Source organism: Podarcis vaucheri (genome assembly GCF_965113315.1).
Source record: "Podarcis vaucheri genome assembly, chromosome: 8".
In the NCBI taxonomy this organism is placed as follows: Eukaryota; Metazoa; Chordata; class Lepidosauria; order Squamata; family Lacertidae; genus Podarcis; species Podarcis vaucheri.
Genome location: NC_138766.1, coordinates 47,951,285 through 47,977,091, shown reverse-complemented (window position 1 = coordinate 47,977,091; position 25,807 = coordinate 47,951,285). Strand labels below are relative to the sequence as shown.

Genomic DNA, 25,807 nt, shown 5'->3' with positions numbered 1-25,807 from the left:
CTGTTTGCTGACAAACGCCAGCTCCCTCAGCCTGTAAAGCGAGATGAGCGCAGCAACCCCAGAGTTGTTTGCATCTGGACTTAACTGTCAGGGGTCCCCTTACCTTTACCTAGTATTTCCAGTACGATGCACTCCAAGATAGCAAAGAATATTTTAATTGCCAGCACTCCCACAAATATAGCTATGTGGTAGAGATAACACTTTGGGCAACATACATCCAAGACCGATCATGTGCTTATGCCAATCTCGTCCACAAAGCACAAACCACGTTAGGGTGCTTAGAGACAATCCACTATAATGGACAGCTATAGTGGGTTGCAGAGAGTTATTCTAGGGGACATGTTGCTGTCTTCCCCCCATGATATTTCCTGTGCTTCCAGCTGCACGATACTGGAGTGCCAGACTAGGAACATGTGATGAAACTGACTGAGCCAAGTTTCATAAAGTTCTCTTTAAAATGAAAAGGCCAATTAGCTTGATCCTTATGACATTATGCTGTCAAGTTCTTTCCCAACTGGGACATGAGTTTGTTTGTTTGAAATATCTGCAGATTTACTGGACTGATGGTGTTTGGAAACCCACCTATTCAAATAATGAATACAAATATTTCTTCGTGCTTTCCACAAGATATGAAATATAATTTTTTTAAAAACCTGTTGCAGAAACCAAGGAGAAAATTCTGCTTTCATACTAAAAAGTGCAGGAAGTAGTAATCCAACTTATTTGTATGTTTTGGAATAAAATTCCATTTGACTTAATGCAATATAATGCTGTTGCTATGGCAAAAGGAGTACTAAAGAAATATGATATCATTTTTGTTGCAGCAATTTCCATTGGTAAAGGATGACCTCTGTTTTTTTGCCAATATTACAGCATGGTCTTTGAGTATGAACCAGATGCTGGTTAGAGGGCTAGAGAAATATTCCTACTTCACCCACTACAGAGATTTTTTTAAAACATGTGTTTATTAGTAGTATTTTCCATTATAATTGCATCTGTACAATCTGAAATTGCCTTCTCTTCATTTAACGATAAAATAAACTTTACTTTATTGTCATCCAAGGCCGATTGTGTTATGAAGAATTCACCAACAAGTTATGGAATTCTGTTCAGAAATCATAAAAGCCATAATCCACTGCTCAAATGAAATGAATTGCATAAAAGCATGGAAGGGTCCTTATGCCATCAATTTGATTTTAATTAATTTTTATAATGAAATGTTTTTAGAATGTTGTACTATTTTATTGTTGTTAGCCACCCTGAGCCCGGCTTCGGCTGGGGAGGGCGGGATATAAATAAAATTTATTATTATTATTATTATTATTATTATTATTATTATTATTATTATTATTAATTTCTCATTTATTTCCGTGAGGTATGCCAGGGGGACTTTTCAGTGGATTTTGACTATGTACTTTAATAGCATCCTTAAAGCACTGCATTGGCTGACTGTGAGCTACCAGGCCCAATTCAAGGTGTTGGTACTGATGTACAAAACCCTGAATTTCTATGGGCTGAAGTATTTAAAAGATTGCCCCCCTCAGTATGTTCTGGCCCATACCCTGCGTTCAGTGGGAGAGGCTCTGCTTGTGTTGCTGCCAATGGTGATGGCCCAGGGGTGATTACACAAGACAGGTCCTTCTTGGTAGCAGCACCCCAGTTATGGAATCTCTTCCCTGGAGAGGAATCTCCTCACTGGTAGCCTTCAGGTGTCAGCGAAAGACATTCGTACAAGTTCACCAGGACTTTTGGAAGGTAGATGCTCCCATCAGTTGTAATATGGATTGTAGTTTTAAGTTAGCTTCTTTCTCAGGGAGTTTTTATGGGTTTTGACTATAAGCGCTTTGGGCTAATTGATGATATTGTATCTAGTGGTACCTCTGGTTGCGAACGGGATCCGTTCTGGAGGTCTGGCTGGATCCTGAGGTTTTCGCAACCTGAGGATCACTGTTATACGCATGCGCGCGGTGGTAGACCGCTTCTGCGAATGGGTGAAACACTTCCGGGTTGGCCACTTTCACAACCTAAACTTTACGTTACCCGCGGGTAACATAACCCGAGGTGCTACTGTACACTGTGCTACATTCCTAATGAAGAGAAAGGGTGGCACAGAAATAATAGCAACAACATGCTTTTAGGATAGTGTACTTTTCAAATGTTAGGCACATAAGGAAAGCAGAAGATAGAGCTTCCCAATTCCCTATTGCATATCATTCCCCAAGCAGTCATGGTCAGCTGAACAACCAGAAAAGTACTAGAAAAGGACGTTAGTTTGACCTTGGAGAAACTAGTACAACCTGCCACTCTTCTCCATATCCACCTGTTGATCACTGACAGTTCTCAATGTTTGTTTGTTTTAATTAAGAGAGAAGCCCAGCAAAATAAAGGTTTAGTCTATTTGTATGTATGAAGAAAGCTGAAATAGGATGCATTTCTGTGGATTTATATACATTTAAGAGTAAACAACAAAACAGAAGATTGGATGGCCATAGTGAGGATGCAGACTTTAACAAAGGCATTATGTATGATAGAAGATTCTCTCAACCACATGTCTGTGTGAGAGGGAGACGGATCGTTATTAGGATTCTTTAATGAGTAGATTACATCAAGACAGGCTCAATTTTAGGAATGAAGACTCCGTACACACAATTCCAGAATCAACGGTGACTGAGTATTTGCTTTCCCCCCACATAGTTCACACACAGTATTTTGCCTCTGAAAAGCACTTATTGAGAGACGGGTTTCATTCAGAAAATAAAAGCTCATTGCAAATTGATTTTGCATTATTGTACAGTGTGCCCATTTGAAAGCAGATGAAAACAAATGTAGGCAGTCTCAATAACATGGTTGGTGGGCATATACCAAGAATGTAATCACTACTTCCTTCCTTATTTAGCTGGATCATGTGCAGGGAGGAAAAGGTGTGGATTACGTACGGTACTTAATTAGTCCCAGAGGTCCGTTCTTAACCTGAAACTGTTCTTAACCTGAAGCATCACTTTAGCTAATGGGGCCTCCTGCTGCCGCCGCGCCACCAGAGCACGATTTCTGTTCTCATCCTGAAGCAAAGTTCTTAACTTGAGGTACTATTTCTGGGTTAGCAGAGTCTGTAATCTGAAGCGTATGTAACCCGAGGTACCACTGTACAAGTAACACACTAAAATCGTATCTACTTGGACTGTTCCATAGTCAGGTGTATGCAAGAAAAATATAAAAAATTAAAGTCTTTATCACTGACTTTTTCAAAAAGGAGGGGGGGGGAGAAGGTGTATTCTTACAGAAGTGAGAAGAAATGGTGCCACTGGAAAAACACACATGAGTTTTAAACACAGTGGCCAAAATCTGTTACATAACATGTTTTACTGAGCTTGTGTAGGCAGGCTGCCACATGTTTAAATGGGTGTTGCGTAATTTTGCGAAGGGCTTGTATCTTACTTTGACTAGCAGTTACATGTTTATAATGACCATTTGGGAAGTGACCAAGACAGGCCTGCCTCATTCAGAATAGGGACAACTTTAACCCTAGAAGACAGCTAAAGAAGCTGCCTCAAAGTCATGCTGTTTGACTGAAGAAGATATATTGTGCTTAACTCTGATTTCCCCCAAATTAGTTTGCTTTCTAGCAATTCAGGTAAACCCCCAAGCTCTGATTTAAAATTACACCCACAGGAATCTTACTCTGTCAGAAGAACACTACTGAACTCGCTATCAGGCTGGTGGCAGGCAATTTCTAACCCATCACACTCTTTTCCACGAAAGCTGTTCTTCAAAAACCTGGCAGCCCTATCAGGCAAATAAAGCATTTGTATGTGTGAAAACATTAGACAACACCCTAGATAGAGAATGGAAAAATAATAATCTGCTTTTTCATGTTAAAATGAGACATTAATAACACCTCATGTAGACAAGTCCAAATAATGAATTGTTCTGGAAGTTCCAATAATTCACTGAACAAATTCAGCTCCACTGCCCATCCCCAACACTAAGGTTTTTTGGTAGAATCATTGGCATCAATCTATGTATGGAAAATGGAAAATAAAATAGAAGCTATTCCTCAACACTCTTCCATATTTTCTTTACCAAAGTCTCCCATTTCTTATATCTTTCATTACATGCTTAAGCATTCATCTAGAAAGCCACATGGGCTCAAAACAAGCAAGAGAAAGTTTTGTTTCCTTGTTTGGATAGCTCATTGCAAAAGGGCAAATGAGATTTTCAAAAGAGGCAAGACTAAATAAAATTACTATTCCTGCTGTTTCTTGGCTAGCATTTAGGATCTCTGCACTTTGGATAAAGGCTTGGTTACAGTTTCACTGTGCTGACAGAAAAGCAATATGGGGTTCCTTGAGCTCTGCCACAGGCAACCAAGCATGAAGAATTCTCAGTAATTTACTTCTGCACTTTCCATAGCAGCTTTCCCCTACCTTCCCCTATCTTCTACATCAGCAGTTGGGAATTTTAGTCCAAAATATCAGGAGAGCACCAAGTTGAGGAAACTTGGTTTATACTATGGTAACATGCCTTAGGACTGTGATTTAAGGTCAGCAGAATCATAGCAAATCTACAGTACGTGTGTGTGTGTGTGTACCCCACACAATATCAGAGTCTTTCAACTTTTTTAGACTAGTGATCCTCTTTGCACTTGAAAAATAGTTTGTGACCACCACTCCAGGCTGTTATTTGTACCCAAAGATGCTGTTTGCCTTGTGGGGTGGGGTATCAGCTAAAGAAAGTGACCTTCAGCAGAAAATTGCAATGAATCCAGATTGGGTCCCTCAAGGTGGCTATTTCTTCAAAATAAGGTGGCCAGTTTAATCACACTTTTAAAAAAGTATTTTAATTGATAATGTGTAATTTTAACATTCTTTGTGAATGGAGTAGAGGTAACATGTTTGTGTGTGTAGCACTGCAGATACTATATATTAACCCAAAGGCAAAACTAAAAAAATACTGTAACTATTTAAGGTATACTGTATGTTTGTTGCACTTGGAAACAAACTTATAAAAGAAGCTGCATCCCACCTGCAGCATCATATCTTTGCAATTCAGTGATGACTGCAATAAAAACAAAGCAACAAAACCAGCTATCTTTACATATATAATGCCAAACACACACACACGTATCTTCTTGAAGGACTGAAAAAGAATGTTGTACTCCTATATTAAAATATATGTGTGTAAATATAAACTATGGTTTTGTACATCGTTTTAATTTCCCCCCCAACCCATCCTGTGACACCCATGGGGTCAAGAACCACTGGTTGGAAAACAGTGCATGGTACACACAGCTGCCCCATTCTTCTCCATGACCATGAGAATTATGCGCTTGATTCTGAACTCATCTTCATCCCCACCCCTGGCAAAGGTCATAAAGCCACAAAGTTCTGTAAAGGAAACAACGGGAATGCAATGCACTTAATAATGATTGAGAGCTTTCCATTAAGTTTTGACCATTATGAAGACAATCATCACTATGACAGCAATTTAGAAGATGCTATGAAGAGCATACCCCACCCTGGATTATCCCATAATGATTCATCAGATAATAAATGGATGATGATTTTTATAGACACCCTCCAAGGAGTTAGCTGTTGTCTGCTAATGCTGCTGACAATTCCACCATTTTAAATCCCAGACAGCTGTTTCATCCATTCATTTACCCCTTTTCAATACAGGCACACCGGGGTGGGGGGACTCTGCTGCTGGGCATGCAATGATTGTAGCAGACCCTATTTTGAATTTCCATACATCAACATTCTACCCTTTTTAACACATCAGGCATTCTGCTTCTTGTGAATGGAACTGCTTTCCCCCATATTTACGCTGGCATCCCAACACACATATGGCTGTGTCAAGTTGCCACCACACTTCTTTCAGATCTGCTTCACTTCAGAGATCAACAATGAATGGAAGGATGTTACCTTTATCTGTTGTTTCATTCTACTTCTGAAGAAGACAGTATTTTCTCTCTCTCTACCTTATTCATAGTTCAGACACCATTCCATCATTCCATGACAAGAATTGAGTCAAATTCTTTCACTTTCTTCCCAATATTTGCTTTTTGTCATGAAACTGCTGCTAACTCACCAAATGACAGCAGCTTAAGGAGGGTGAAGGAAAATATTTTCTCAAAACAGAGGGAATACCAAAATCACATCTGCATAGCAAACAATGAGTATTCAAGAACAAAAACTTACTGCAGCTTCTTGAATGATTCCATACAGTTGTGAAGCAAAGAACAGCCATCAAAACATTTTTAAAAATAGTTTTTTCAACTTTCTAGATTCCACCCCCCCCCTTCCGAATTCATGGTAACACTACCTCTGATACTAGGGCTATAGGGGAATAATTAACAAAATGGTACGGAGGTGGTAGCTTTTTGCTATAGGGACATCTTTGCAATGGGTGAAAATATATGGGAACTATCAGTGGGAAATGGGAAAATGATGATGATGCCTCTGCACTGGACACCCCCTCAAAGAACAACAATTTGGAACAACCAGGAAAATGGTATCCATTATGATCACCATCAACATCGTGATGGGTGTGATTCTAGATTTAAAACGCAAAGCAATTATGTCTCATCAAAACCAATGTTCCAAAGGGAATGCTTAGAAGTCTATGTATAATTCTATCTCTGACAAGTCATCTTCCACAGTTTGTTCACTGGGTGTTTTAAAACAAAAAGTTCCTGGTTTAGGAAGGGGTTCGTTCTGGTGGGAGCTTCCCAGAATATACATAAATCTCTGGTTCATTATCTGGAGCAGTTGCCTTCAAAGAAGCTACTCCCTGACTGATGTCTAACTAAGAGTGATAAGAAAAGGTGCTTTGTCATTTATATCGTGTTAACACGGAAGACTAGAATAATGAACATCTGAATCAGCAAACCTGTCACTCTTGGCAATTCCTTTGCACACCATAGTACCCCTGGAATGGATGAACACACCATTCTGTCACTGAGGAGCTATTCCTAAGAGCATAAAAATCACCAGGTTGGGTCAGGTCAGTGGTCCAGTTAACTCAGCATTCTTGCATCTGCTGACAGAGGTCAACCAGATGTCATGGGGAGTTTTTATAAGCAGGGGCATGCCAGGAAAATCAATCACTCATGTTGTGGTCTCGTCCTCTTGCAGTCAGAGGTACCGTATTTTTTGCACCATAACACTCACTTTTTTCCTCCTAAAAAGTAAGGGGAAATGTCTGTGCGTGTTATGGAGGGAATGCCTACGGGTGGCATGCCTACGGATTTTCCTCCTCTAAAAACTACGTGAGTGTTATGGTCGGGTGCGTGTTATAGAGCGAAAAATACGGTATGTGGCACTGGCAAAAGGAGACTGTACTTCAACAAATTTTCATAGATAGGAGTTACTGACACATTGCACTTATACGTATGTTCATATAATCTCTATGTTTTAAGGAAGATGCTTAGATTCTTTTTATTGTCTTAAGCCTTGGATGACACTGAACTTGTACAGAACTTGTTTTATTTTATTTTCCTTCCGACTCGTGAATTCAACATGTCCCTCAGTCATCTACTTTCTAAGCTAATTTAAATGCAGAAGAAGATGAAAATTTAGACAAAGAACTTCTCCTAACCTTGTGACTTTCCTCCACTGTTTAAATAAACACACACAGCACACACTACAAGCTCATATTTCTCCAAGCACTTTCAAAGAAGGCCAGAGTTCACACTGGTTGTTATTTAATACTCTTTTGGCTCAATTCAGCGAGACTATGGTTTTGCCTATTGCAGGGAATGGTAGCATAATCTGGCATTTCAAGTGAACTCAATAAGTTAGTGATCCCACGGACAGAGGATGTGGGATTGCATGTTTGTTGAGGGAGGGAAAATTCACTGTTTAGACTATTTTAAAAGGGCTTTCTTCCAAATATAAGATTGCCTTCCACCTCTAAGGAACACAGAATCCTAGAGTGAGGAGGCGTCCCTGAAGTGTATTTGAGGAGAGGGGGGGTAAGGTAAAAATGCCTTTACCCTCTCCTTGTTTTAGTTCAGTCTGTTAAATTCCTTCCTGCTGCCAACACTATAAAAGCTTCCCACTCTACTGTCTCTCTCGTTAGTAATATGATACTTCTGAAATCATCAGAAGAGATTTACTATAGTTTAAAGTGGGTCAATTCATGGGGGACAAAAGAAAACTTAAAATATTTGTACCTGTTCTGTCACATAATAGATCTTGAAAATGCCTCTCAGCTGCAATGCTTAATTATTACTTTGTTGTATTGCAGAGCAGTATTTTTAAATTATTCACAGGCCATTACATTTTCATACACTACAAAGCCACCATGCTGGAAGTCAATGGAAAGGCTTCCAATTTAAAACTCAAGGCTCCTCCAGTCTTGTTTATTGAGCATACATTATGACTCGCTTACACAAAGCTTATGTGGTTATATTTTTAGCTGTTTCTGTACTATCTTAAAAACCGTTTTAGTTGTTTTTATAATAATCTGTAAATCAACTTGCGAGATACATAGATATAAGGTGATTAATAAGTTAATTCATTATCATCAACTGCTGCAATGTAAATGGTCTTTAAAGTAATAGGTAAGGGTATCAAGTACTCACAAACCACATGGGTAGAGGGGAAGGAGGAAATTCCCCATTCTGCTCAGCGTTAGTCCACATGGGCTAGCAGGAGATGCACAGAGTTGGGAAGGCTATTGCTGTACCTGAACAGTGATGGTACTTCAGACTCACAACAGGAAGCAATACTTTTATAATGCACTTTGTGTTTCATGCCTTCTCTTGTTGCTACTGTCACTATTAAGACCAATGTCAGGAAGTGACTTAAGTCATAGTATCAAGATGGCATGGCTCTCAGTTGCTAGTAAAGAACTATTCCTTCTGAATTACAATGATTGGCAAAAACAATGACATAAATAAGCAAGTGATGAAAACAGTTCCCTATAATAAGTAAACTTTATACAACTAACACATCTTCTCCAAACGTATTCCAACACTTTCAACCTCCAGTCAAATATCTTGTCTCTTCTTTTTAAAGTTTGAATTACATGCTAGTCGTAAACATTCACAACACTTTTGTGCTACATCTGAAGAAGTTTGTCTTCTCCGTTTAATCACTATGAAAATGTGAGGATTTAACTTACCAAACCTCTTATAGCCAAAGGACTGAACCTCCTCTTCTTCTGCAAAATCGTCTGTGTATACATATAAAAAACAAAGGCAGAATTTTTTATTAGTATATGACAGCCACTGGCATATAATATAGTGTACGATAATATATGTTTGAACTAAACATTTGTAGACAATTCTGCTTAGAATTTGCACTTAAATGCAATCTTTGGCTCAGTGGGATCTGAAAAATATCAAGGGCATTTCCCCCACCCACCCTTTGAAACATCTATCTTTAGTTGATACATAACTTTTGGAGCTCTGTTTGTCGGAATCAAAAGTACAAAACCATCTGGTCATGCTCAGCAGCTTGTGTGTGGAAATTATTGGGTGGTCCAGCACATAGTTTAATAGAACAGACTAATTTCACTTACCAAACAATATCCAAGAAAGCAAGCTATACTTGGCTTGAAATACATCACTGCTGCAACTACAATAAGGCAAACAAATACAGAGATTTAACCCCTGTCCTGTGTTAGAAGAGAAAAGAGGGATCTTTTATGAATGAGGATGAAGACCTCCTAGCAAGATGCTTTGAAGTTTCTGATCTTCTGCTTCATGTGGTCTAGTTCTTCCATAGACAGAACGAGGCCTGTAATCAGCAGGCTTGCCAGGTTTTCATTTATCTGACATCATCATTTATTATAAGTTGCTAAGGGTCTAAACTTGCTGGGTTGGATCCAGATATTTATGCTTAAAGTAGACCCAATTAAATCAATGGGACATAAATTGGTCATGACTAAGGCCTCACTAAGGGACTAAGGGATGCGGGTTTTACCCACAGCGCCTAGGACTTGCCGATCGCATGGTCCGTGGTTCGAATCCCCGCGGCGGGGTGAGCTCCCGTCATTCGGTCCCAGCTCCTGCCCACCTAGCAGTTCGAAAGCACCCTTAAGTGCAAGTAGATAAATAGGGACCGCTTACTAGCGGGAAGGTAAACGGCATTCCGTGTGCTGCGCTGGCTTGCCAGATGCAGCTTGTCACGCTGGCCACGTGACCCGGAAGTGTCTGCGGACAGCGCTGGCTCCCGGCCTCTAGAGTGAGATGAGCGCACAACCCTAGAGTCTGTCAAGACTGGCCCGTACGGGCAGGGGTACCTTTACCTTTAAGGCCTCACTAGTATCAGTGGATCTACTCCAAGAATGAAGAAGTTAGAATAATATAACACCAACAAATGACAAAATTAAAAACAAATAAAGAAGACATAGAAAACATTTTTTTTGAAACCAAACAGTCCAAAAGAGGAAAGTTGTAAACAACAACTGCCAGTGGTTTTATGTAGCTGTTGAGATGTACAACTGAACCCTGACATAATCCCTATGAAACTACTATGCCAAGTTACTGGGTACCCTGGCAGGTAAGAGAGAAAGTTTACACACTTCACACACTCAAAGCCAGGTGTGTGTGTGTGTGTGTGTGTTTGCATGCATACTTACAAAAAATATATGTCCAACAATGGAACACATATATTTCCTGCCCTAATATGGATTGGTTTTGTAGTGCATGTAAGGGTGGGGTTTATTTTGCTGCTGTCATTAAGGGTTTTCAGTATCCAGTCAATATTAAGGGACTTTGCTTCCAGTATTGCTGTCCAACAGGGGTGCCATCTCGTCCTTCGGATTGTGGGTATCTGCCACCACGTGGACATGAGACATCACAGTGCATTGTGGCGGCTGGTGGTGGTGGATCATCTTCCTCCTCCTACCTACAGCCAGCAACGCACCCTTTTCTGCGGCGAGGGGCTCAGACTCAGAGGTAGAGACACTGCCTCTGTGTTTGAGGCTCCCCCTCCCCCATAAAAGAGAGCCTCACTGGCTGGTTGTGGAGGATGGAGCTGAACTGCTTCTCTCTTGGAGGCAGCACTACTGCTACCTGCTGGCTTTTCTCATTGACTTTATGGGTGCCCAGCCCCCACAATTTTATTATTGTGGGTACCCAGGCCCCCTGGAGCTGGCTCCTATGTTCTCCATGTAATCTGCTTCAGATTGCTAGTTGGCTTGTAGGCAGAAGTGTAATTTCTAGGCACTCCTGTCTTCCACTGCCTCCCGCAGTTTGGTCAGACTCATGTTTGTAGCTTCAAGAACACTGTCCAACCATCTCGTCCTCTGTCGTCCCCTTCTCCTTGTGCCCTCCATCTTTCCCAACAGCAGGGTCTTTTCCAGGGAGTCTTCTCATGAGGTGGGCAAAGTATTGGAGTCTCAGCTTCAGGATCTGTCCTTCCAGTGAGCACTCAGGGCTGATTTCCTTCAGAATGGAGAGGTTTGATCTTCTTGCAGTCCATGGGACTCTCAAGAGTCTCCTCCAGCACCATAATTCAAAAGCATCAATTCTTCTGCGATCAGCCTTCTTTATGGTCCAGCTCTCACTTCCATACATCACTACTGGGAAAACCATAGCTTTAACTACACGGACCTTTGCTGGCAAGGTGATGTCTCTACTTTTTAAGATGCTGTCTAGGTTTGCCATCGCCTTTCTCCCAAGGAGCAGGCGCCTTTTAATTTCGTGACAGCTGTCACCATCTGCAGTGATCATGGAGCCCAAGAAAGTAAAATCTCTCACTGTATATATTGCCTTTTGTATTTTCTTGAGAACAATAGAAATTATTAAACTGCTTTGGACTTTACCAAATAAGGAAAGAAACAACAATTCCATTACCTATTACTGATATGACACTATCCTTTCGTCACCCTTTTTCTTCCATTCCAAAGACCACTAGCACATGTCTTTAATGCAGAAGAAACATATCTGGCATTCATTATAACTTTAGCATTTGTGTTGACACATGGCACAAGACAGTTATTAATACAGAAAGTGCAGTTGTTCAGGGCATACAGCTGTATTGGCTTCAGCTCTATTATTAATCAACACTAATTTGAATGACTAGACACAAAGAATGTGTGCTGTGAGTAAGTGAAATTCTTAATAGTGCTTTTACTACATTAGATCTGCAAGGCAAAATAGAGCTTGGCATGCAAGACCAGGAAAGAGTTAAATAGCCAGCTATGCTTGTTTCTGAAAATCCACACCTCCACCCCCCAAACACTAGATGGTTTGTTTAAGCCAATTAATTACTCATGGTTTGCCCAACAGCGTTGCCAGGAATTTATTTAGCTATCCTGGACCATTGCATTAATTAGTTTTGCAACCTTATAAGAGTGTGACTTCTTTTTTAAAGCATAGTTTTTCTCTGCTTGGCAGTAAGACTCTGTAATGATTCATGCTAAATCTTTTGCTCATGGCGTGCACTTGTGGTGTTTTTAAGACAAATACAGAAACAGAGCCATAAATGTATGTCAGCATGTGTTTCTGCTTTCAAAACATGAATACATGGTTGTGTGCTATCTGAAAATGGCCTAGGCAACTCATGATCTATGCATAGCTGCCACAACCTTTTTATTGATCCCAAAGATGTTTCTAAGAAACCTGGGAAGTTCAGCACTAACCATTTGTGAATGAAAAAGAACCTCTGCCTCATACTTGCAGAAGTTGTGCCTAAATCTGTATCAGTCCTCCCTAACTTGGTATCTTCCAGACGTTTTGGATAATAACCCTCTTTTCTGTCTATAGGCTATGTTGGGTGGGAATAATGGGAACTGGAATCCAACAATTTCTGGGTTGTTAGATTAAAATGGAGAGAGGGGAGAATCATGTACGCCACCTCGAGTTCCTTGGAGGAAAGGTGGGATATAATGTAATAATAAAGAGTAAAATAAATTGTTATGTACTGAAGTTCTCACCCTGGGCCAGCAGGGGGATATTGTAGATAGTTCAGGTCCACATATGCAAATAAGGGATTGAAAGTGACGTTCAGAGATTGGATAGTTACAGAAAATTGTTACTGTTGCGTTCTAGTGGTGCTCTATATAAGCAGGCTGGCTGAACCCTTCAGTTCTGTTCTGGCCTGTGAATAAACAAAAGCTGTTTGAAGAATCACTGTGTCGTCTGATATGTTCACCCACAACTTAACATAAATAAATGTCTGGTGTCAAGATTATGGGCCAAGTCTACTAAGAATCAAAAGCTGAGGCTCAGACTTTGTCATTCAAGGATTTTATTAAAGTTCAGTCAAGTTAAGATGGTGCAAGTGTTGGCTGCATAGACTGCAACATCCTATTCAAAGCAACAGAGACAAGGCGACTGCTTACTAGTCCTGACTCTGGCCATTGAGATTTCTCTGGGAAACTCACAAGCTGGACACAAATTGAATTAATTTACTGGGATCGTTGACCAATTTAGACAAACGAGAACACACAATACATGACATTTTCTAATTCTAAATAAGCAAGCAGCATGAATGAAAACAAGTATGAGACTAGCTAAACTGGAAACATGTTAAAAGAGCTTGGATCTGAACTGTAACGTGAAAAAAATACTGCTGCAACTTTTGCAGTTACAGCAGAAATATTACGCACGAAAAGCAGGACACAACAGTGACAGTCACCTGTTGTTTATTTCCACTGAGAAGTATACTTCCCCTAAATGATCAATGAAGCCAAACTTCAAAACACCTAGACCAAGATACAAACTTTTCCCATTCATAACATGTTTGCATTACAAGGCAACCAGTAATTCTCCCCATATTCCTATTCTTCTCTGTCTTGGGCTGAACCAGAGCTGTAGTGCCTGATATGGCTCCTCTCTGCCTGACACTGGACTCCTCAAGCCACCTTCCCTCACTGCAGTGGTGCCAGAAGCCCTGGAAAACACAATTGTCTTAAGGCACATAAGTCTATTAGACGACATTTCTCAGGGTTTCTGGTACAGTGGTACCTCTAGTTGCGAACTTAATCCGTTTCGGGGTGCTGTTCACAACCTGAAAAGTCCGCAACTAGAGCGCCTCTTCTGTGCATGTATGTGGTGTGACTGAGCGCTTCTGTGTGTGTGCAAAGCACGCAGATTGCTTCTGTGCATGCGTGGGTGGTGAACCTGGAAGTAAACACTTTTGTAAGCTGAAAGTTTGTAACGAGCGGAACGCAACACAAGGTATGACTGTATTGTAGAGGCTGCTGCTACAGCGTGCCAGACAACAGAGGGAGAGGCTGTTTGCTACAATGTAAGTACAGTAAGTGGGAAGAGAACGGAGCTTGCAGGTAGAGTATGTGGGAAAGGATTCAGCCCCATTAAGTCCCCAAAAGATATAATTAGGAGTGCAACAGGGTCCAAATTCAGAATGGGGCTTAAAAACAACACAACAACACCATTATGCCTAGTTTCTACTGACAAAGCCTGTCCTCTATGAATCTGACTAATCTTTTTTTGTTGTAGGGTCTAGAAAAAATGACATCTTGTGACAATTAAGTCCAGCAGTTAATTATGTATTACATCAGACTTGCATTCCATTGTGGCTAAACTTCCAGACGCCTCATGCCATGGGTGGGCATGGACATGCAAAAAGTGGAAAGGCCACCACAGACACACTCCCACTCATATGCACCCAGTCACCACATCATTTTCATACACATCCACACATATCAAGCACCACACACCCACTCTTACACATAACCCACAACTATTCATTCATCCTACTCACACACATACCTCCCTGGCAATGAGGCTTGAAAGAAACCAATGCATCTTTTCCAATCCTAATTGCCAGAGAGGAGGGGCAATCTTTGTGAAAAGGGTTAACCCCCTGTTTCTCCAAACCGTTAAGTCTATGAAGATCCCCCACTGCTTGGAAACAGCTTTTCCTTGAAGCTAATAGGCAGCTTTTAAAAAGTATAGTAGTCAAGCAAAGGAAATTTTGTTTTAATCATCCTAATTGCTGCATGATATGTTGATGTAAGGACACCACAAACTGGCAGTGGGGCTCCAGGTGAGGGATTCCCTTTCTTAGATGAAACACAAGTACTGCTAGCCAAGGCCGTGTAGGCTTGAGTTCCTAGATTCCCAGACCTGGAAGTCAGGTACACCTTCTTTTATGAAGCACTGGAATCCCGGTTCTGGAATTAAGCCCTGGACCTTTGGTTTATTAATTCTTGGCATGAATTCTTTGCCATAAAATAGATCACAAAGGAAACTCCAGTGAATTGTCCACACTTGGCGAATGCCGGTTGAGTATGACATTTGTTCAGTACCCCAGTGACCAGAGTGGTGTAATGCTTAGAGGACTAGGGAATCTAACCTAACTCACAGGCAGTGACTTACCAAATAGGCAGAGTAGGCACCAGCCTATGGGCCTCAGTTCTTTTAGGGGCCCTGTGACAATGGAGCAAAATAATATCGATTTGATCTTGAAATAAAATTACAAAAATGTATTAGGAGATAATTTTTGAGAGGGAGCCTAAGATTGCAACTGCCTTGAGGGTCTCCACAGGGTTTAATCTGGTACTGCTCACAGGATTGTTGTGCTGTTAAAATGTGAGTTTGGAGAAAGAGAAAACCATGTACACGTGCAACACATTTAATAAATAGAAATACACATTGAGTTTACAGAACTGTTTAAAATCTCCATGAAATGATTGCTCAAACTCAGCCATGAAGTGAGTTAACTATAGGCATGTGCCACATTTACCTAACTACTGAATGACTATAAGCAGCTCTCACATCTCTGGGAGAAAGAGAAGATTTCCAAGCAGGCTGGCTGGAACCCTAGGACCCCTCATGTTACAAATTAAGGGCAGTACAGTGGTACCTCCGGTTAAGTACTTAATTCGTTCTGGAGGTCTGTACTTAACCTGAAGCTGTTCTTAACCTGAAGCACCACTTTAGCTAATGGGGCCTCCTGCTGCTGCCGTGCCGCCGGAGCACGATTTCTGTTCTCATCCTGAAGCAAAGTTCTTAACCTGAAGCACCATTTCTGGGTTAGCGGAGTCTGTAACCTGAAGTGTATGTAACTGAAGCGTATGTAACCCGAGGTACCACTGTACTCAGCATTAGGGATGCTCCAAGATTTCATTCAGTCCACATTTTAAAAAAACTGATCTGATTCACACTTCCCAGACTAACACATGGTTTGGAACAAATTTATCCTTACCAAAATTCCTATAAAACATATATTTGGGGTTGAAATGTATACAACCATGTATACAGCCCATTTATAACACATATAAAGATGAATCTTTGAGAGGAAATGAATGAAAAACAAGTTTTTAAAAATGCAGATGGATGTGGAACTGGCATGGAGCCAATAGCAATTTAAGAAGGCAGCAGCTTCCATTCCCATCTTCCTTCATCATAATTAGTGCTGCTTCCCTTCTACCACAATTCAGTTTCTACCAAATACCATTTATTCATCTCAATGTCTGCTATTTAATGTCATTTTTCATAATTTATGTAAGTTATGAATTTAACATAATTAATGACATAATTAATTCCACTCAATTCAATCAATGCAAAGGAAGCATAATTTAAATGGGGGGACCCATCATCAATTATGCAATATTTGCAGACTGGAAAACAACAACAACAGCAACAACAACAACAACAACAACAGCAGCAGCAGCAGCAGCAGCAGCAGCAGCAGCAATCAATTGGTTTTCACTGGATTGATTTCTGTTCCAGTCATGGGCCAAATAAGCGAGCACCTTCTGTTTCCATTTTTGTCAGAAAGAACAGACTTATGAATGAACATTTGAGAGACTGGCACAAACAGGAAATATAATGATCTGCCTATCTCTCCTTGGCATATACAGTGGTACCTCGAGTTACATACACTTCAGGTTACATACGCTTCAGGTTACACACTCCGCTAACCCAGAAATAGTCCCTCAGGTTAAGAACTTTGCTTCAGGATGACAAACAGAAATCGTGCTCTGGCGGCGCGGCGGCAGCAGGAGGCCCCATTAGCTAAAGTGATGCTTCAGGTTAAGAACAGTTTCAGGTTAAGAATGGACCTCTGGGACGAATTAAGTACTTAACCCGAGGTACCACTGTAGGTGCTTTCGTATATTCATAAGTTACGAGTGAGACATTTGTTCATACACCTGAATGATTCTCTTCCCCCAGTTTTAAAGTCCTCCACTGTGGGGATCAGAAGCACTAACACAGCACACCCACAGTGCAATCCAATCCATGTCTGCTCAGAGGGATGTCCATTGAACTGAGTGACACTGAGCTCAGCCATTGTTTATTTTACATCATGGTTTAGTCAAGAATGTGCCTGCTGCCTCCAGGCCACACATACACACACACCAGTTCAGCTTATCCCTGTGAGCAGTGCAAACAAGCCATAGTATGGTTTGTTATGTTGTGACAAACAGAAATCGTGCTCTGGCGGCGCAGCAGCAGCAGCAGGCCCCATTAGCTAAAGTGGTGCTTCAGGTTAAGAACAGTTTCAGCTTAAGAACGAACCTCCGGAACGAATTAAGTACGTAACCAGAGGTACCACTGTATATAGTTGGCATCCTACTTGGTGAATGAGATCCTGAAACATGACCAAGCATGGGACTTCCAAATTCCTTAATCCAACCCTCCTAGCATATCTAAGTGGAAGTATAAGGTACATTTCAGATTATTTTTTTAATGAACTACCAGTCATCAAAATTTAACAAGAGTAAACTCTAAATATAATTATTTATTTGGGGGTGAGGACACAGCTAATAACATTATGGCTCAACATTTTATGGAAGTGGGAATTCAGAAATGATGTGTTGAGGGAAGTTGGTTAGTTTTATTTCCACTTCAAATACACACAGAGAGATTTGCAAGTACCGCAGCACCACACAAATTTGTAAAATGGTGTGATTTGTGCTTCGGTGTTATATTTTTAAACAGTACATTTGTCGTGGGCCATGTGTGACCAAGAAAATCTGAGGCTGAAGCCAAACGTTTCTTACCCATATAGCTTTTCAACCTTCTCTGGCAGTCTGTCAGGCCCATGAGTTCCTTGAATCTCAGTATGATTTCAGTGGGACTGTTACAGCCTTACTGAAGTTTTATTGATGTCATTCTTGGCACACGTGAGAGGGAGCTGCTGCACATGTCGTGTTAAATACAAATAGTAATCCAAACATGTTTTTGGTGAAGAGTATTCAGAATGTGAGAATCATTAAGCGCAAATGTGACCATTAATAATCTAACTGCAACCACCACTCACTGCTATATTGGGATTTCACCACATGTATACAAGAGTGAGTTTTGAAACTAAGCATGACGCTTTTACAGTAAAAATGATTTTGAAACAAAACTCACTTCTCTACCAAATCTCAGCAAGTTCCTATTTTGGTTACTAATGAAGAATTTGAATTGGCTAGGCCAAGTTTCTGTTAACATTTGAACAGCTAACAGGGAGACACTAAAAACCTGGATTTACAGCATATTACTGATAAGAGACTGCACTTGATACTTAATGCTATAATAATGACTTTTTAAAATATGCAGTAAATCTATCCTGGGTGTTTACTAGATGTGTTTGCAGTGCATAGGGGAAAGCCATTTCATATTGCTTGCTTCACTTTAAAGAGCTGGATATTTTTGCACACAGATTTCACTTCTTCTTGAACTGCATCCTGGTTTTTACCATGTTGAGTTTTCATAAACATTTTGTCCTTTTCATGCACCCATGTTTTGAAAACTCAAAACAATTTAATGCAGAAAAGTTAAAGTACCCTGAAAATCTAGATAGTTTGATGCAAGAATTTTGAACTATTGAGCTGCAGCTACTGATAGATTAAGCACAAGATAAACTCAGCTCACACAACAGGGTTTTTCTGGTTCCTTCTCCCCACTGAAACCCACTGTGCCCTAGTCCAATGAGCTACAACAGAATTCAGGATGCTTGCCTTATGCACATGCAAGCACCTTTCTGCTCAAACAGACAGAGGTGGATTTAGGACAGCATGACTGGTTCTGCTGCATTGGGCGCTGAGCCTAGAGGGCACTGCACAACTAGAGGGCATCACAACTATGATGGTCGTACTGAACTGAGCAGAACGGAGGGCAAGAGGTGTGTGTGTCTGCCAAATTATGGTCTTGCACAGGGCACCGCTGAAGTTTGAAAGACCAAAGTCTGCCCCTGACACAGGGCACCTCCTAAGTCATTCTGTTCATCCCATCTGTGTCACTTTTGTTGCTATTGATTTGAGAATTGGTATATACTGTATTGTTAGAAATCTCAGAGCAGTGAGAACTCCAGAATACCTGGATTGTGTTTCCTTGGAATGAGGTCATCAGTAGCATTTTTGTAATATGTGGTTTCATTTGCACATGTATACAGATTGAACATAAGGGAAGATACAATATAACAATATATATTGAAGCTGTCTACTTCCCATCAGTTTTCTAGGGGACATAGCCACCACCATCCAAATGTTGTTAGCTTCCAGAGTGAAATAACCACCCTGGAGGTTCTGAAGGAAGGGTTGGGCAGCTACTTGTTGGATACGCTTAGGTGCAATATATGGTGCCTTGCTTCAGGGTTGCAGAGCCAATCAGTACCAAAACGTCTAGTCTAGTTTAATTCCAGCAATCTATGTGTGTGCTCTAATGAGCATGCAGAGATGTTGTGACAGCAGGTGGGGATTCTTCCCATTCATTTCATGAGGAAGTTTCACATACATAAAGAGATATACAAAGCAAGGTCATCCCTTATGAATGAAAATATGAGATGCTACAATGAGCCCCCCCCCGCCCCAATGGTGGGTTTCAATGGGTAAATCCATTCTCATTACTCACAACTATATTTTCTTTTCCAATCCTCCCACCAAGAAACATGAATACTTGTTTTGTTGCTATCTTGTTTTATGATCCCATACTAGCATGTTTACGAGGGACGCGGGTGGCGCTGTGGGTAAAACCTCAGTGTCTAGGACTTGCCGATCGTATGGTCGGCGGTTCGAATCCCCGCGGCGGGGTGAGCTCCCGCCGTTCGGTTCCAGCTCCTGCCCACCTAGCAGTTCGAAAGCACCCTTAGATAAATAGGTACCGCTTTATAGCGGGAAGGTAAACGGCGTTTCCGTGCGCTGCGCTGGTGCTGGCTCGCCAGCTGCAGCTTCGTCACGCTGGCCACGTGACCCGGAAGTGTCTGCGGACAGGGCTGGCTCCCGGCCTCTTAAGCGAGATGAGCACGCAACCCCAGAGTCGGACACGACTGGCCCGTACGGGCAGGGGTACCTTTACCTTTACTAGAATGTTTAAGATTGTGTTATTACGTAACTACAATATGCTATTATATTACCTGCTAAAATGTTCCATTTGTAAGTCATTGGGGTAGGTACAATGCAGTTCAGGTTTCTGGATAATTTCCATAATAATTCTTGATCTTTAACGGATAAGAATTTGCAAATTTGCAATATTATGAATTGTAATCAAAGCATGGATAAACCATGTCCTTAATGCAAGGCAGAATTGTAACAAATACTTAGTAATTCAAGGAGAATGATTTTTCACTCATAAGAGAGAGAAAATCTTCTGACCTTTTCCTTCTTTAAATTCAGTCTTACAGAAAGTTGGAATTTGGCAAGGAAATTGAGCTGCTTGTGTAGGAGGCACGCTATGTAATCCAAAACTAGAATACTTTTAATGGTGACTAGAGGGAGGCTAGATCTTCTTGCCCAACTACGTGATGGTCTTTTTCAGTTCTTGTTTTAAAAGTTAATGTGGCAGATCTCTACGGAACAGAGAACTTCCAGATGCTGCCCTTGAAAAATGGATCTGAAACTGGAAAGGGTACAGAATGTGGCAGCTAGAACACTTCTGGAAGCTAAGCACTCAGGTTATATTACAGTGGTACCTCGGGTTAAATACGCTTCAGGTTACATACACTTCAGGTTACAGACTCCGCTAACCCAGAAATAGTACCTCGGGTTAAGAACTTTGCTTCAGGATGAGAACAGAAATCATGCTCCGGCGGTGCGGCAGCAGCAGGAGGCCCCATTAGTTAAAGTGGTGCTTCAGGTTAAGAACAGTTTCAGGTTAAGAACGGACCTCCGGAACGAATTAAGTATTTAACCCGAGGTACCACTGTACTTTCGCTACATGCTGTACTGTATATTAAAGACTGCCTTCTTCCTTACAGACCCTAACAGTTGTGAAGATCAACAGAGGGCTCCCTCTTGGCAGTTCTACCTCTCACAAAGGTTTGGGCTGTTGGTGGTCTGAGGGTGGGTATTCTCTGTGGCAGCCCCTAAGTTGTAGCATTCCCAGAGGTGAGTCTGGCTTCTTCACTATGCAGCTTCTGGTGAATGCTGAATATGTACTTCTTTACCTGAAATATTTTTTCAGGGCCACCCTATTCCTGTACGTACTGAATTTTTAATTTTATGCAATTTACAGTCTTATAAACTGCCTTATGAGAGCAGTGCAGCCTGAAAGGTACGTCTTCAAATAAGTGTGCTGTATCTGATTAGTCCACACACAGAAATGAATGGATTCAAGTTAATCACATCCAAAACATATATTTAAAGCATGTTTAACACACATTCTAAGCACATGGCTTCCCCCAAAGAATCATGGGAACTGTAGTTACTTAAAGGTGTTTGGAATTATAGCTTGGTGAGGGATAAACTAGAACTCCCATGATTCTTTGGGGGAAGCCATGTGCTTTAAATGTCACATCTCATTTAAATCTATTGAGTATGGCTTGGTTGGATATAGCCCAATATAAATAAAACAGAAGTTATATGCATTTCATAAATAATGTTTCACTTGTTCTAACTAACCCAACTTGCAGATATGGCCCAACCACCCTGTACTGTGGTCTATCTAGTGCTTCACCTGGTAATCCAAATTATTTTGGCATACAATGTGAAAATTGCTTACAGTTGTCAGTCATGACTAAGTCAAATCCTATTGCTTTTGATAGGTCTACTCTGACGAAGATTGGCTCCAACTCAATGTATTTTTGTGCAAATCACTCGTGATGTAATTATTTAGATAATCTTCAGCTCTCTAGGGATGTTGGATGTTTACTGCACCAGCAGGTCAACTCTGCTGTTACTCATGAATAGAACACGTGATTATTCTAAACATAAAAGCTCAGAAGTTTTTATGAAGGAGGAGATTTAAACAAAAAAATGTGGAAAATCAATTGTGTGTGTTAAAGATGCAACAGGAGAGAGGGAAGGTGCTTTGGCACTGCTTATGATTTTCATAACTCTTGCATTACCAGTTCATTTGCCATTTTCATTGAAGGATGTTTCTCATTAACTCTGTAATTTAAAGATTTCATTTTACTGGCCTTCTTATGAGTTTCTGGAAAAACACTCCACAAAGTGATTGTGCAATTTCTTACAGAAAGAGAGTCATTATGACCCACCAAGAAGACTGAGAACATGCAACCCTCCAAAATGAATAGAATCTCCATTAAAAGCATCAATATTTCAGATACGTTTTCCACTTTTTCCAGATGAAAAATCTCACTAGAATTGCTATCCAGTGCACATTTCTCACTAGAATTGCTATCCAGTGCATATTGTATTCAGTGGAGCTTACTTCCTGGCAAACATGCATAAACTTAGGCTATAGGTGTCACAGCAAGAAGGCAGAAATCTTGCATATGAGAACATTAAAGCAATATTTTTCCTAAGATAGCTGCGGCTACCTCAAATCTCCATCATGTGGTAGCTTATCATATATGCAGCATGTCACGTGGACACAGTACCAGTCAAGGGAAAGAGATGTTTTGTGTACAATGCAGTTAACACACTAAAATCCCCATATGACCTAAATTATACCCAAATGCATGAAACAATGAAAAACTTCTGTTGGGACCAGTGCACTTTATAACATTTAGAATAAAGAATGATGGGGTTAACAGTCCGCTCTCATTCCCACAATGGACTTAACTCCTTGCACTGTATGACATCAACATCATAAGGTATTGCGCAAAAGTACATTGCTTCTCAGTTGTTATCGCCACTACATCCATCCTAGTACAGTGGCACCTCGGGTTTAGAACTTAATTCATTCCATAGGTCCGTTCTTAACCTGAAACTGTTCTTAACGTGAGGTACCACTTTAGCTAATGGGGCCTCTCACTGCTGCTGTGCCGCCGCCACGCAATTTCTGTTCTCATCCTGAAGCCAAGTTCTTAACCCGAGGTACTATTTCTGGGTTAGCAGAGTCTGTAACCTGAAGCATCTGTAACCTGAAGCATCTGTAACCTGAGGTACCACTGTAGTGCCATGCGTTATCAGAAATAACAGCACGGGTGGCTCTACAGACCATTTGAATTGCTAACCATCTCCAATGTTCTGTACTTTACTCCCCACAAGATGACATTCAAAAGTTGTTTTCACATGTGTGTGGGCTCAGTGAAAGAAAATACTTTCTCCCATAGACTGCCTCTCTGGCAAGCTAAATCAACAACCTCAGGATTCTTATTGGCCTCTGGGAAGAACTATCACAACGTTTACTGCCCTCTTGGCATCTAGAATTAAACAGCACAAGCTAAGCAACAGGCTGATACTCAGCCACAGATTCCTTATACAGTATATATTTCTGTTGCCTACTTAGATTTATTTCTGTGGCTAAAGAAAAACTATGCTTCACAACTACTTCCTAAACATTCCCAAACATCATTTTTTGATGCCTTATTCTCTGGAGTGCAAAGTCCTAAACCTGTTCGGAGGTTCTCACTTTTCATTTTCATTGTCGAGTGCATTCTTATACACATCTACTCAGAAGTAAGTGCTACTGAGAGACCAATTGGATATGTTTCCAGGTGCGTGGGTAGAGGACTGAAGCATAAATGATTTAAGTGACACTTAGTGGTCACAAGCTATAGAACATAATAATGCATGCATGCCAAAGTGTGATTTGTAAGTGAAGGCGAGTCTTTAAACTTTAGATTTTCAGCACATGCAAGCTACAAACTAAATATTTTCCAGTCTTGAAAGGGGAGGGGGGAATGCCAAGTATATTTCACAAGCCAGTTAAGCCTCTGCTAGAACCTAATCATTGCCAGATGTCTAGAAGCAATACTAAGAACATCATGAAATGCTGGCAACCCCCCACTGCGCTCTCTGAAAAAGGGGGAGGGGAAAAGGGGGGAATGAAAAAAGGATAGGTGGTCAAGAAAAATGTGCTGGGGAAAGCAGAAATTGTTGTGTGGGTGAGTACTTCATTCTCCTGGACAGATTTTTCCAATCCAGAAAAATCCAAAAGGGGGACCTGTAAACAACTAGCAAGAAACTGAGCTCAGACTTTTCTCGAGGAACAAATGGCAGCTTTCATCATTAATGGACTAGAGCACAGACCTAATGCAGCTCCAGTTCTACACACGCACACGCTTGCAAAAATATTTGCTCCTACAATAAGCACCACATGTTCATTGCTGACAGACTCCTGCTCCCACAGCCCAGCTCCTTCCCCAACCCTCTCTGAAAGAGCCATACGCCTTGTTCCCTTGCTTACCTTTCATGTTGGCAGGCAGGGCAGCCACATAGGAAACTTTCAGACGCTGGAGAAGTTTGTTCCTTGTTGCACAGAACTCCTTTATGAGACTCTCATGCCGGGCAGCTCCCTGGAGCTTCTGATCAGCGGGTGGATGGAGCTCTCTGGACTAGCTGCTTGAAGCACCAGCCTTTCCCCCTCTGGTCTCTCAGAATAGTAAACTTTGCAACTCTCCCCACCGGCCTGAACTCACACGACCAGCCTCTGCCCCTCCTCTCCAATCTCTGCTCGCTTTGGGAAACGACAGAAAGCTGCTGGCTCCACAGTTCTCCCCCAGCAGCTCTCCCCCCCCCCACCTTCACTCCAGCTTTCCCCGCCTCTTTCACGAGTTGGGCTGTAAATTGAGGCAAGGGAAGAGTCTGCAATAATAAACCCTCAGGCGAAGGTTGAATGAGGAGGAGGAGAGAAGCTCTGAAGAAGGGTTGTTCCCTCACACTGGGAACCGCAGCCTCCCCTGACTTCCAGGCTGTCCTGCAAAATCCCTGAACTCTCAGCCGCCCTCCCGTCACCACGACACGGGGTTGACTCTTCCACAGCGGGCTCCGAGGGAGGCGAAAAGTGGTGGTTTGGCGCAGGGCGGAGGTGTAAACTTTCTTGGCCCGAGCGCTCTGAGAGGATGGACTTAAAAGCGAGGGAAAAGCCCAGGCACTGTCAGCTCTTCGCTGCTGATAGAGGCTCGTTCTTGGTTCTTGTGAATAAAAAAGAAATAAATGGAGGAATAATCGAGGCACATGTATCCTGAAGGTTGAAGAATCACCACAGAAGTAGCTAATGTCGCTTCAGCTTCGATTGGGTCTTCATTCGAAAATACAGCACAAATGGCTTTTTTAAAAAAATGTTGACGTGTTTCCCCCGTTTATAAAACGATGTGAAAAACAGGTTCAGTTTTTAATGTCAGTTTAAAATAAGAACAAAGGCACCAGACCGTCACGCATGCACAAACCACATAGGATAACTTAAGCTTCCTGCCAGTAAACAGGCTCTGCAGTCTGACACATGTTGTAGTCAACATTCACAGTGTAAGCTTAAAGCACACGGCTTCCTCCAAAGAATGCCGGGGGGCCATAGTTTACCCCCCTCATAGAACTACAGTTCCCAGGATTATTTGGGAGAAGCCATGAGGCGATCCAGTAGACAACAAATATATGGAACATTTGACAAAGACAGTCACAAAAGATCCTCAAATAAGTTTTCGTGACATGGGATAAGAGGGCCTATGTGGTGCTACTGAACTATGATTCCTATAATCCCTGACCATTGGCCCTTCTGGCTGGGGCAGATGGGAGCTGTAGTCCAACAGCATTTGTGCCCTCACCATGTTGG

General features: G+C 41.4%; 1 protein-coding gene across 2 annotated transcripts in view; it reads right to left on the bottom strand.

The window, feature by feature from the left end:
- Positions 1-25,001, bottom strand: part of COLEC12 (collectin subfamily member 12) — an 83,087-nt gene extending 58,086 nt beyond the window's left edge. Inside the window, exons 1-2 of one of the 2 annotated variants that reach the window (XR_014222762.1) lie at positions 24,446-25,001; positions 9,127-9,177 (exon numbers count right to left, since the gene is read on the bottom strand). Coding sequence is in view for 1 of the 2 variants with exons in the window: in XM_082235168.1 (XP_082091294.1) it covers positions 9,127-9,177; positions 24,446-24,452 (58 nt within the window). In the remaining variant the exon portion in view is untranslated. The remainder of the gene's footprint in view (positions 1-9,126; positions 9,178-24,445) is intronic. The other variant, XM_082235168.1, reaches the window with a different exon arrangement.
- Positions 25,002-25,807: the final 806 nt, after the last annotated feature.